At 33.4% G+C, this 13,957-nt stretch overlaps 1 protein-coding gene, 2 long non-coding RNA genes and 1 other non-coding gene across 4 annotated transcripts; 1 reads left to right on the forward strand and 3 right to left on the reverse strand.

The window, feature by feature from the left end:
* Positions 1–1,128: 1,128 nt before the first annotated feature.
* LOC141671159 (uncharacterized) lies at positions 1,129–4,197 on the reverse strand. The gene is made up of 3 exons (XR_012554981.1): positions 3,716–4,197; positions 1,341–1,433; positions 1,129–1,233 (listed from the first exon to the last, which is right to left on the reverse strand). It is a non-coding gene; the product is annotated as an uncharacterized LOC141671159 (long non-coding RNA).
* A 389-nt stretch (positions 4,198–4,586) lies between these two features.
* Positions 4,587–6,037, reverse strand: LOC141671458 (uncharacterized). The gene is made up of 3 exons (XR_012555141.1): positions 5,917–6,037; positions 4,816–4,905; positions 4,587–4,671 (listed from the first exon to the last, which is right to left on the reverse strand). It is a non-coding gene; the product is annotated as an uncharacterized LOC141671458 (long non-coding RNA).
* A 2,186-nt stretch (positions 6,038–8,223) lies between these two features.
* On the reverse strand, positions 8,224–9,960 carry LOC141674221 (uncharacterized). Its single transcript, XM_074480943.1, has 3 exons — positions 9,087–9,960; positions 8,685–8,993; positions 8,224–8,573 (listed from the first exon to the last, which is right to left on the reverse strand). The coding sequence occupies exons 1-3, from the start codon at positions 9,958–9,960 to the stop codon at positions 8,224–8,226; spliced, it is 1,533 nt and encodes a 510-aa protein (XP_074337044.1).
* Positions 9,961–12,939: 2,979 nt separating this feature from the next.
* LOC141675905 (small nucleolar RNA R71) lies at positions 12,940–13,049 on the forward strand. The gene has a single exon (XR_012556532.1). It is a non-coding gene; the product is annotated as a small nucleolar RNA R71 (small nucleolar RNA).
* Positions 13,050–13,957: the final 908 nt, after the last annotated feature.

Here is a 13,957-nt window from a genome sequence, read left to right on the forward strand (position 1 = left end):
ACTTTTTATACAAGATAAAATACCAACAAAAAACATAATTGATATGTATAGAACCCCTCGCTTACGGGCGGAAAAGAAACATCTTTTGGCAGTTTAAGCGTAAAAGCCTTGGGCAGGTCAGTAACACAGAACTTGGAAGATCAATATGGAAGAAAACAGACTCTTATCTAAATCAAGATTGTGACACCAAAAACAACAAATACAGCTTCCAAAAAGGCTCTACTTATTCTCGTGAATAGAAATCTGAAGTTAACAACACTTATCAAATCTACAATCCACAATTAACACTACCATTATCTCAAACAAGTAAACATCACTAGATTCATTATTGTAAATGTTCCTTAACATTCCATGTACATAAAAAATATAATCCATACAAAAAAGCAGAGAATTATCCCTCAAATCGGATAACAAAACCAGATGCAAGATCCAGCATCCAATTAACTTTATCGAGATTCTATTTCCAATTACACCTAAAAAACCTTAACACAATTGAAACAAAATTATCGAGAAATGAGAACATAGAGTTTCAAATTAAAGAGGAGTTAAATTTATAAAACATTTCAAATAGATGTGAAAATAATTAATTCACTAATTACACAAACCCTAATTTTGATTTAGCTGAAATTATTCTAATCACAACCACACAGAGCAAGAAATAAAGATTCAGATGTGTAATACTAAGAAATAAAGATTCAGATGTGTACTACTATAAACCCTAAATCTCCTAATCTGATACATCAATTGCTGAAATTAAACTTCACAATTAAAGTTAAAGTGTTACCTCCACAATAACTTTCTCAAAATTCTCCATCACTTGATCAATGATCTCATTTGCAATCCGCATATATTGGTCCCATGATGATTTTTGCACCGGATTGGTATTGTCTGGAAAAGCTATAGTGGCTGATTTTTCAATCAATTCATTAAGTTTTGCACGAGGAACTCGATCCATGCCGTCTAAAGACTTCACCATATTAGTCACTTCGGATAGAACCCTGCGGATAAGTGAGTATGCATTATCTGGAATGCTTGTTTGAGAGGCCTGAGCGGACTGAGATGTCTTTAATCTATCTGCCTCATCAGCTCCCAATAACTCCGATAAAGAACTTCGAGGATACAATACGACTCTGTTTTTCTTTGGCGTTCTTGCCTTTATAGGTAGTTCCAAGTCTCGCTTCCTTTGGCTAGCCGGTGATAGAGGTTCCTCATGGGCTGATTGACTAAAGATTCCTACATAATACAATTTATTACAAACAGTCCAAACACAAAGAAAAGAAACCATAATAAATATATATTAGTGCAAAAATTCAATTGACTGAATAAAGTTTGCAACAAACCATTATTTTTTTAATTGTTGGCTCATCGATGTTGTAGACATATTTAAAAAATTCCAGATCAGTCATAGGTGTCTCCAAATTAGCATCCAATTCCTACAATAAATAGAAAACAAGTGAAAATTATAAAAGGTGTAATAAAAAGCAAAGTTGACAATTTAATCTCAAACTAATATGTAGTGCTATTTTTCTAACTCCCTAACGGAAACTAATTTATGCCTAAGTATTGACTGACTTTCATAATTTAGTATAAATTTTTTATATGTCCTGACTTTTAATCAGTTGCTAACTAAAAAAATAGTCGATTTACTGCAATTTAAGTCGTTGCCATTTTTGGTATTTAAATGGTTCATAGTATTGAATAAACAGAGTATGATATAAACTCTCCTGAACGCTAAACTGTAACTTATAAGTCACTGAAATTTTAACCATATAGTAACAAAAGTAAAATTTCAATTTTAACTTTACTTATTTAACTCGGAAAATACTGATTCTACCACAAATATTACTGCAAGGACTGATACGAAATAAAACCAATTCCAAACTCCCTACTTATTTGACTATATTGGACTGCATTAATATGATTATAAAAAACATTCATATACGCCTATATTGGAACCAGGATTAAATACCAACCTTAATCAAATAATTAAAATCACAAAATAAAGCATCATAAAAATATTATGAATTTATAATCCATAATAATCTAAAGAGGATTAAAATCATAAAACAAAGCATCATAAAAATATTTTTATAAATATAATTCACCAAAAGTTAATTTTGCAAAAACTTTTAAATTGAAAAGGTATTTTAGAAAAAATATATATTTAGAATCAACTAGTGAAAGTTTAATTCAGTAAATTCATATTGCCACTAGAACTAATCATAATTTGGATAAGAAAATACAAACAATATTATGCTCTTATTTTATAAAGATATTTTTAGTTATTCAACTTACGGAATTTTTATTTTTTTTGAATATAATAGCAAACATAAAAAATTATTATTACCGAAAATATATTACTGTGATATTAAATATATTTTATTTGTTCATGATTTGAGTTTCTCTGTATATAATATTTTCTTTTTTACTGATACTAAATAAGTTGTAAAAAATATCTAAATTTTAACTTTTTTAGTTGTATTTAGGTGCTTGCTTATAAAAATATGGTCCACTAATTATTAAATTCAAAATATATGGCATTAATTAATTTTGCAGTACCATAATGCTATGCCATAAAATAGATTATTACTATCCACTCAGGCCAAATTGCAGAAGGCTGATAGTGCTAATTCGAGCTCGGTTCACCCAATGAGGACATTAGATAATGATCATGATTATAATAGTAATGCTAGTTCATCTAACTTTGAATTCCCTAAAGGCGAAAAAACCATTCACAATTCATTTGGACGGTCATTATCTAGGCCTACGTCTTCTAAATGGAATGATGCAGAAAAGTGGATAAGGAATAAGCAAACAGGACCATCTAATCATTCTAAAAGGAGCAATGTGCGAAGCCAGGTGACTCGCGTGCCAATAATGAATGGGATTAAAGTTGTTCCAGAGTATGTAAATTACGATAACAAGTCATCTGTTAAGCAAGTTGATTTATATCAACCTACACCTCAGCTCAGTTTGGAGAAGTTTTCTTTTACTTTAAACAGACCTCATTCCGTTGCTGATCAAGGGAATGATACTAATGTTGCGATTGATCTGTGTCCTCATAGTAAAGATTTGACAGAAGTGGATAGTGAGATCCATCTTGTTTAACGAGTTCTTTTGAAGAACCAAAAGGTATTCACTCCCGACAAATATATTTTCACTAATGCTGTTTCGTTTTTCTAACTATATATAGTAAATTAGATAAAAAATTATTATTATTATTTTATTACTAAATTTTAAGCAGGTATTCTAAATTTTATTACTAATTCAAGGTCGAAATAGATTCAAATTTTAAGGCCTGCATTTTAGAGCTCAAACCAAGGAAGACACTGTAAATTTTGTTTCCGCAACAAATTCAAGCTAAAGCCAATGTACCAACTTGTATGAAAAATTAAAAGAACACAAACAAAAAAAGTCCAAAATAAATAAGGCACACTGGTTTAAAACTCATTCCTCCTTGACATCATTGAAATCTATAGTTACATGACATCCACTCATCCACTTTTTGACTATAATTAAAATGTTGAATACAGATGGAGCTTTTATTATCCATTTTCTTGGCCTTTTCCCACCAAACTTATTGTTTACTAACCTCAAGATCACGAGTTTGACAAGCAGAGACAGAGCATGTACAAGACAGTGCATCAAAATGTACAAAATAGCTTGTAAAAAATTGCACATGTATAAATGCATAACAAAAGGGATTAGAGTGTACCCATCTTCTCACACAGAAGGGAAAACCCCACTTTTGTGATTGAAGTCCAACTTAGCACGATTATTTCTCCCTATCTCTGAAACCTTCTTAAATTTTTCGGTCTCCCAATGCTTAGTGATGCTTTCCCAAGCACCCTCGTTAAAATAATGTGGCTTCACCATAAGTCTGGTTGCATGAGTGTAACCTAGTCTTATGGCTAATTTCACTCTCTCATCCGCGCGATTCTTCTCCTTACTCAGAAGTTGCTTGCAGTTATTTTGAATATGAGCTTTAGTATATCTATCTCCTTCTTCATCTGTACACTCGTAGTTGTAATAAACCTGCCAAACAAAATAAACACAATTCTTAGCCTAAATTCAAACTCTTAATTTACCAACTCGTAAGTACTTAAATTCCCTGTAAAGCACAACTATCCAGAAAAACTTCTCTTGTTTTGCCACTTGTATTGATGGTATCTTTTCCAAAAGAGATCGAACAATGGCCAGTAGAGTCTTTTTATAATGAGCCTCGTTGATACTGTAATAGTTAAAATAACACAAAAATTCAAGTTCTGACCAAAAAAAACAAATAACAAGACTATAAAAATTTTAGCAAAATAAATATTAAGTTACATTACCATCCGTCAACAAAGTGAACAGTCCCAAGTTTAACTCCATTTACTGGTCTCTTGTGAAAATCGCCCTGTGAAGCTTTCCGCTGAAGACTTTCAACAATAACTGCTATATCCTCATCCTCATCAACTCTGCCACCATTTTCAATATGCATGGTATCACCGCTTCTGCCCTTCCCCTGTCCCCTACATCACTTCTGCCCCTCGCCCCTCCTCGTCCTCTTCCCCTTCCTCTTCCCCTTCCCCTTCCGCCACTACTAGTACATGTTCCCCCACTGCTAGTACTTGCGCCACCCAATGTCATGAGAACCATAAAAACAATCAACAACCAAATTTGACTCCCGATCTGTTACAACAATAAGAATTGAAAGGATCAACACTTCTGTGCCAATTATAAAGACAACTGAAAGGCCTCTATCTGCAAGCCACTGAAGTCTATCTACAAGTTTAATGCCAAATAAAATAGGTTAATATATCTCACAATACTTACTCTTGTTTCAGTATTTTCTCGCGCTTGAGCGTGGTTGAGCAAGCAGCAGAAAGAAAGTGCACGGACCACAAACCGAATCTTGTAGATAAACTGGAATATAAATATAAAAAATTAGAATAAGTTAAACCAGGCTGGGTGATTTGCGCTTAAGAGTGAATCAGTCTATATCAATACAAACATCACCAAGCTAGGAAAGAATATTGATGTTTTGATAATTAAATAGACTGGATCACAAGCAAGAGTTAAACATTCTACATTCTTAAAAGCAAACGAAAAAATTCAGCCAGTACATTAAGAAAGTTAAACATTTCACCAATTTTGTAGTAACTAAATGTAAAAGTTATGCATAAAAACAGCATAGCTAATTGATTTATTGAAAGGCACATTTAATGAGTTTTTCAGATATAAAGACAAAACCTACATATAAGAAATTAATTAATAAGAACCTCAATCCATCTCACATCAAGATTAATTAACTTATTTTAATTTTGATGTAACAATTAATTAATAAGTTAATTTATGCCCAGGCAGCCAGAAACATCAAGTTTGCCCACAAATTAGTCCTTACATAAGAGTAAATATTACTACAAACCGAACCCAAATCCTGAAAAAAAAAATTACAATGAAAGGTAGAAGCTTTATACCATAAATACACTGTTCAATACAAATTAATATAAAAAAGTAATACATACACAAAAGCACATAAAGAATTAAATCCTACCAAGAAAGATCAAAGGTTTAAGGCATAAAACCACTGTTTAATGCCAAGAAAATATGTAATTCATGTAAAAAAACAAATAAAGAATAAAAAAACCCACTGTTTATAAATGATTTTTTTCAAGTAATTTCTGTTCCGACAAGTTAATTCCGGTGAAAAAACACATAAAGCAAGCCGGGCGGTCATGATTGTACATGAGTTTTATAACCAAAGTTCAATAAAAGTTAAGAAAAACAACAAAGGAAAGCAAAGCAGAGAGAATCAAAGAGAAAAAAAAAACCTATCCCCAAATCTCAAAAACCCTAATCCCGAAATCCCAAAACCCTATCCTCAAATCTTAAAAAATCAATAGGCTAATTGAGATTTAATAAAAGAGATTTAACCTGTTGAGATGCAAGCCGAGTTGATATGTGAGAGTATAGAGAGGTGTGACCATTGATTTTTGTCGGATAGTTTTGACCTACCATTGCTGCTTAGCTGAGAGAAAGAGACGAAAGAGATGTAATAAAAGAAAAAGATAATAGTAAAAAGAAATGGGAGCCCGTATATACATTATGTGTAGATTATAAAATCGACCGCTTATGGTCATTTTTAAAAATATAATTTCCACCAAAATAAGTCGCTTTAATTTAATCTCGTTTCCCTCTTCCAGTAGCTACTGCTTCTCTTCCCCTGTCTCAAACATTAACTTTGAAACAACGTTATGTAAACCACATAAAATTAAGAAAAAAATATCTAATTAAATGAATATAATTCAAATAAAATGTTTTACATAAATTCATTCAATTTCAAATTTAATACAATAAAATTAATCATAAAAATTAATCATCATCGTCATCACTATCATTTTCTTCATCAACACTCATATCTTGGTCATTTTGTTGTTCAATATTTTCATATATGGAGTAGTCATCTTCAAAACTTCTCAAATCAATAAAAAAATTTGAAGGATCACGAATAACCACTCTTTCAACTTGTGATGATGAAGCATTTGAAACAATATTTTAAAAAATATCATCATCAAATATGTCATCTTCGATTAATGGAATAACTTCATTAATTTGTTGACTCTTTGTGGTGAGAACCGTATACCATGACGACTTTGCATTTGTTATACTTGGTGCATAATACACTTGATGAGCTTAACTAGCTAACACGAACACATCTTCGGCATTCAACTTTGATTTGATATCAACCGTAGTAATCCGGTTTCTATCCACTTTGACGTGTGTTGTGTGATCAAACCAATGACATTTGAATAAGATAACATGATGACCATTGTGGTAGTAGAGGTCAAGTACTTCTTGGAGTCGTCCATAATAATTTCCAAAACTTTCTTTGTAAGAACTTCCTATTAATCAAACATGGCAAAATTATATATAAATGTTACAAATTAATATAATTTCTATTTTAGGAACTTCTTTAATCTCTTACCAATGACAAGTACACCGGAATTTGAAGAAGTATGTTCATTAGAATGTTCACAATCAAATTTATAACCATTACACTTGCAACCCTTATAAGATTCCACTTCACATGATGGTCCTTTTATTAGGTCCTTGAATTTGTTTTTAAGCTCCATGTCATCTTTTACCTAAATTATTTTAGAAATAAAATATAAGGATGTGTAAGAGTAATAAGATATTGTTACAACAATACACACACCTACACATTTATATATTTATAAACGTACCCTTCTTTCAAACCAACCCGCGAATAGTTCTTTTTGTTTTCCTTCTCGTTGTGCATCATTGAAGTCCGGATGATGCCTACGTACCAACCTTTGAAACTCACTACAATTTAAAATTTTATTAAGTTATAATTCACTAAAATTAAATTTGTCAAATTTAAATTAATAAAGATAGTGAAGTATATAATACCGTAAGTATTGTGCAACCTCCGGTGAATTGATAAGGACATAGTATGTTACCAGTCTATGTTCAGCTCTACTTAAAAGTCTACGCCCATTACGTAATATAGGTTGTGTAGGATACCTATAAACCTCCAAAACACTCGGATCAAGAAACCTTGTAGGCACCTCGTTTCGACGAAGTCAATTATGCACTGTTTCAGCTTTGGATTCAAAATACAATTCACAAAAGTGTACAGCTTCCTCCTGAATATAGCGCTCTGCCATTGAACCTTCTGCCCGTGCTTTATTTTTAACTTTCAATTTCAAGCCGTGCAAGTATCTTTCAATAAAATACATCCACCGGTAATTAGATGGGCCTCCCAGCTTACACTCGGTAGCTAAATGTAAAGGTAGATGCTCCATGGGATTAAAAAAACCTGGAATATAGAAGGTTTCGAGCTTAGACATTATCTTCACTATATCTTTTTCCATCTTCTCCAAATCTGTGTATTTCAAATTTGATGAGCATAAATCTTGAAAGAAGTTAGACAACTCAATAAGAACATCAGCTACATTTTTTGAGAGCAAGTCACGACAAACAATAGGCAATAGCTTTTGCATGAAAATATGACAATCGTGTGATTTCATCCCGCGAATACATCTTTTTTCCATATTTACACACCTAGATATATTCGATACATACCCATCCGGAAGATTCAAACTTTTAATCCAATGGAATAGCTTATTGATTTGCTCTCTCCCAAGCACATATGGTGCATCTGGTGTTGGGCCATCATCTCGAATCCACAACTCACGGTGTACACCTAACTCCTTACAATCATTTCTTGCGCTTGAGTTGTCTTTGGTTTTTTTTCTTATCACCAAGCATTATGTAGAATATGTTATCAAATACATTTTTTTCAGTATGCATGACATCAATATTATGACGAAGGCTCAGTGTCTCATAATACGGTAGCTCAAAAAATGCAGAATAGTGTGTCCAATTATGTGTCACGCCATAATCCCTCGACTTTTGCCTAGTAGTTTTTCCCGGAAGAGGAAACTGTATTTGCTCACAAAGTATCTTTGCCCTTGATCCTGAATGTTGAGTTGTGACTGAATGTCTCTCACATCGTCCAAACTTTGTGCTTCTTCTTAATGGATCATCTTCTTCCAAAAAATAATGAGCTGTACCATAGAATGTAGGTTTACCACCATGCTTGAGCTATTTTGCCTTAACCAGCCCCGTACATACCGGACATGCCAGTTTTCCCTTAGTCGACCATCCACTAATCATACCAAGTGCTGGAAAGTCATTAATTATCCACATCAATGCTACTTTCATTATGAAATTTGAACGTGACACCCTATCATATGTTTCGACCCCGGTACACCACAACAACTTCAATTCATCAATTAGTGGTCGAAGATAAACATGAAAGTCTTTTGTCGGATCATTCGGCCTAGGAATGAGAAGAGGCATAAACATGTATGGAGCTTTTATACACATGGATGGTGGAAGATTGTAAACAACAATAATCACAGGCCACACCGTATAGTCCCTTGCATGTGCATCTTGAAAAGGATCAAATCCATCACTAGCAAGGCCTATTCAGACATTTCGTGTTTCTTTTGCAAATCGAGGAAATCTGTGATTGAATTGTTTCCATTCATCTCTATCAACTGGATGACTTAATTGACCCTCAACTACAGCTCTATCATGATGCCATGTCATACATTTGGCAGTCTTCTCGGACATGAATAATCGTTGTAGTCTCAATGTAAGAGGGAAATATCTCAAAATCTTCTTCGGAATCAACTTTTTCATAGAATCCTTCTGCGCCTTGTATCGACCTTCATCACATATATCACAATATGTTTTCTCACTATTTTCTTTGTAAAATAACATGCAATCATTTACACAAGCATCAATTTTTTTGTATCCCATACTCAACCCACTTACTAACTTCTTCACATCATAGTATCTCATGGGCAACTTGTGATCTTCAGGCAACACCGATCCAATAAGTTCAAGTAGCTCATCGAATCCCTTATTACTACAACCATGTCTATGTTTGAAATTAAGTAGCTTACTCACAAATGATAATGTTGTGAAACTTGTACAATTTGGATAAAGAGGTTCAGTAGCACTGTCAAGCATCTTGTAAAAAGTTTTTGTTGTTGCATTCGGTTCTTCATGCATATTCTCAAAATTATCATTTGCCTCGGCAAAATCTCCAAGCATTTCACGTGCATCATAAAAATCATCATGCGTATTATCAACATTCATGGAACTCGTCCCAATGTCAACCCTTGATCTAGCACTCTTCTCATGAAAATACCATATTGTATATGCGGGCATGATGCCATGTCGATATAAATGTAATATCATATCATCGGGATTTTTTATATAAAAATTTCCACATTCGTTGCATGGACATCTTATTCTCCCCTTTGAATCATCCGTATTTGCAATGGCAAATTTAATGAAACCATCAACACCAATTTTGTACTCTTCCGTTATATTTTTACTTGCATCAAATCGACGATTCATCCAACTACAATCCGACGTCATCTACAAAGTACATAGATAGTATAATAAATAACTTAATATTAATTAACAAAACATACTTAAATAAATTCACTATGTGTACAAGATATTTAGTGACAAGCAATGTACAATAATTATTTTTTTGTTTAATTATTTTGAACACTACATTTAAAATATTAACAACTATATTTCATTTAAATTATTTGAATAAATATTTAATGTATGTGAGAAATCAATAAGCAATAATCATGATAATCACAACATAAATAATTTAAGAATGGTACTTACTTGACTTGAAGTTAATGGATAGTTGACCTTGATGAGAAAGGAAAATGGTAGAAAATAGGAAGGAAAATAGAAAGAAGAGGAAAGTATGGACAGAAACGAAGAAAAAAGGATAAGGCAGGGGCTGTAAATTCTGAAAGAATAAATTCCACCGCAGGCGGTTGTTTTTATAAAAGCCACGAAAATCGGTCATTTTTATAAATTCAACCAACAACGGTCGTTTTTGTTAAAATGACCGTTATGGCCTTATTTAATATTTTTTTGATAAATAATTTAAAAGTGACCGATCGGTCGCTTTTGTTTTCTAGAATTAGACTTTGTTCTGGCGGCAATTTTTCCGCCTATTCTTCAAAATATAAAATCTACCGCTAAATATTGGCGGTTGCTTTTGTTGATAAAAGCCACCGGCTAAAAGCCACCGCTTTCAAATTCCACCGAACAAAAGCGACCGCTCATTAAATTCCAACGAGAGCGATCGCTTTTAATTATGTTTTAAGGACAGGTAAAGTTGACCTTAAAAGCCACCAATTTCGGTGGAATTTATAGTCGGTCGCTTTTATGTGGTCGCTTTTACTTCTTTTTCTTGTAGTGGAAATCTGCTCAGACTTTAGTTGATCATTCTGTTCATTTGGTTTCTAATTCTAATATGAAAGCATCTATCAAGGCCACAACAATTTTAGTTAAAAGATTGCATTCTTCTGTCTTTACACTCAAGAAAAAATATAATGGCTTGATCAAGAATGTTCAACATGGAAGCTAAGCAGAATCAAATTTCTGAGAAGTTGGCAGCTCTGGAAGCAAGTCAGACTACAACAAATTCTAAGTTGGATGTTATTCTCTCTCTTCTACAAAGTCTAGATTCCAAAAAAAAAGGAGATAGTACCAAAGATAAAGTGTCAACCTGAATCAGTTTTGAGGAGAATACCAATTCTGATGACGGTGATAAGCAAGCAAAGAACACCTTTTATTATGTGATAGTTCAAACTGGAACTGGAATTCAAAATTAAATTACACAGTCAACTCAAGTCTCTAAGGGTAGATCACATGGATCTAATTTAGAAACTGCTCTTGTTACTCCAAGTTCAATTCCTGACAACAAAGATACAAGTTTTGATTATTTTCCTGACACTGATAGAGTGATAGTAACTCCTGACTCTGTTAAATAAAGAAAAAGAAATTCTATTTTGAGTGGATTTACAGAGTCTTTCTGCTTATTATGAAACCTTTAATGCTGAAGACTTCAAAGAAGAAGAAATGGTTTTTAGCAGAGAAGACCTAAAATGCGTAAAAGACCTAAAATGAATAGATGGAGGAGTACAGATAAGAAGATGTTACATGAAAGAGCAGAAAGAAAAGCTCAAGTATTTCCAAAAATTAAGAACCAATATAAACTCTTGTTGATAGTCCTGGTCGGGAAGTAATTGTTAATAATCTGGATAGACTTAAAGTTGTGAAGATTATACTTGACAAACATGATGGTTTAGAACCTAAACAGAAGATCTTACTCTTATTGCAAAATGAAATAAATGTAAGATCTTACTCTTATTACAAAATGAAATAAGATCTTCTTTCACTTGATAAATTGATGATTATGTCAACAAAGGAACTGAAATACATTCACTATTTGCTAAGAGTTGAAGATAAAACTTCAAGGTTATGGTTAAACATGATTCTTCATAATATCAGAAAAAAGATATTGGACTATGGTCAATATTAATTTGGATCATATATTCCTATGTACATAAATTTCAAAAGGCAAGAAATCAACATGACGAAAGGAGGAGCTATTATTGAAAATGTTCTTACACATACACATAACCATAAATCCTGATGGTTCTAAAGCTTGTTATATGACACTCGAGGAATTGATGATTGAAAGAATTTACATCATAAACTTAAGGGCTGCTATCTATCAACTGTCAAATAAATCTCAATATGGGAAAAACTAGAATATCAGATTATAAGAGATACTGTTGAAAAAGTTTGATGATAGAGTTAAAGCTTTTGTTCAGAGATATTGTTGAAAAAGTTTGATGATTGAGCACTGCATTGGCTATTTGACCGATTTGATTTTCCAAGGTCTTGATAGAAACAGCCTAACTTTTGCACAACAGCTTGAGTTCCTCCAAATCAGCGCTAGAAGGTGGGGCTGCACCTCCTTGTTGAGGATATGATTACCTTTGAGCATAATGTTTTGGTTGTTGGAATCCAGATGGATTAAACTGTTTACTTATGCCTTGCTGATATGGTTGCTGAATAGCATTCTGATTATTACTCCAGCTGAAATTTGGATGATTTCTGTTGTTAGGATGATAAGTAGCTGGCACAGGCTGCTGCGGTCGCTGATAATTGTTCACATACTGCACATATTCATTAAGAAGAGAACACCGATCTGTAGCATGAGAACCTGCATAAATCTCACAGACCATAGCTATCTCATTGAATCCATAGGTGGCTAAAGAATCGACCTTCATAGACAACACTTGGAGCTGGGCTGCAATAGCTGTAGCTGCATCAACTTCCAGAATACATGCTACCTTCCCAAGCATCATCCTTTGAGTTGGGTTTTGATGCTCATTTACAGCCATAGTCTCAATAAGATTATAAGCCTCAGTATAGCTTTTGGCACACAAGGCGCCTTCAGCTGCAGCATCGACCATGGGACGAGATTGGGCCCTCAAACCATTATAGAAACCAGTGATCACCATCCAATCAAGCATATCATGATGTGGACACTTTCTCAACATCTCCTTATAGCGCTCCCAAGCTTCGCACATGGATTCTGTAGGTTGCTGCGCAAACTGAGTAAGAGCACTCCTCATGAGATCACAACTTTATTACTACTTCCTTCAATAGTTATCGTTATTACCCTTAGCATGCAACAGTGATGATATTAATCGAACAACACGAAACTGATAAAAGCCAACTTTCATTGTACTAATACCATTCTACCAAACATCCACAATTAAGATATAAGTTGAATAGGCATCAATTATGTTGAGACCCTATATGTCTACAGAATTTGACAACATAACTATTTAATCACAAGTTGTTCCTTATGATTACACAGGGCAAGTAAAACAGTTAGAGTTACCCACTAATCATGCATACACATACATGAACCTATGCAAGCATGGCATGTTCTAAACCTCAAGATCCACCGTCGCTTCACAAGAGACTAACACCCTATCTTATATGTTCGCGATGCACATAAGACGAATAAGCATAACCAATACTAGATATCATATAATCATCACACACTAAGGTATTAAACAACTAACTAAAGAATTCTATAGTAAATCCGTTACGACCCCATGATTACAATTAGCCCATGATTAAACTCAACGTCACCATAGGTTCATACGAAAACATGATAATAACACACGAGAATAATAACTAAAACTACTTATATTAAACCAAAGTACGTCACAAGAGTAAATAGGTTTAAAGTAAAGAAAACTAGCATCCAACGTTACAACGAAATAAAGAATCACAAGAAAATATGCTTCCTCTTCATTGTGATGTGCTAAAACGGTCTTCTTCCTTATCTTCTCGCTCCTCGATTAATACTACAATTCAACACCCTGTGAAACGTCTCTGAAAACTACTTATACAGGAGTCCCACAAAACCTAGCTATCTCAGAAGTTGGAAGCTTAACAGAATCAGGAGTCTAAAATAATTATTTTAAATTTCCGTCCCTGAGCGGCCGCTCAGCATTCCTGAGCGGGCGCTCAG

This window comes from Apium graveolens, chromosome 7 (assembly GCF_009905375.1).
Source record: "Apium graveolens cultivar Ventura chromosome 7, ASM990537v1, whole genome shotgun sequence".
In the NCBI taxonomy this organism is placed as follows: domain Eukaryota; kingdom Viridiplantae; phylum Streptophyta; class Magnoliopsida; order Apiales; family Apiaceae; genus Apium; species Apium graveolens.

Excerpts from the sequence above, each read along its gene's own strand:
- LOC141674221 (XM_074480943.1), bottom strand. The coding sequence starts at position 9,960 with ATGACGTCGGATTGTAGTTGGATGAATCGTCGATTTGATGCAAGTAAA. Across the intron at positions 8,994-9,086 it reads TGATAGAGCTGTAGTTGAGG|GCCTTGCTAGTGATGGATTT; the intron begins GTCAATTAAGTC and ends ATGTCTGAATAG. Across the intron at positions 8,574-8,684 it reads TAATGACTTTCCAGCACTTG|CTCATTATTTTTTGGAAGAA; the intron begins GTATGATTAGTG and ends TCTATGGTACAG.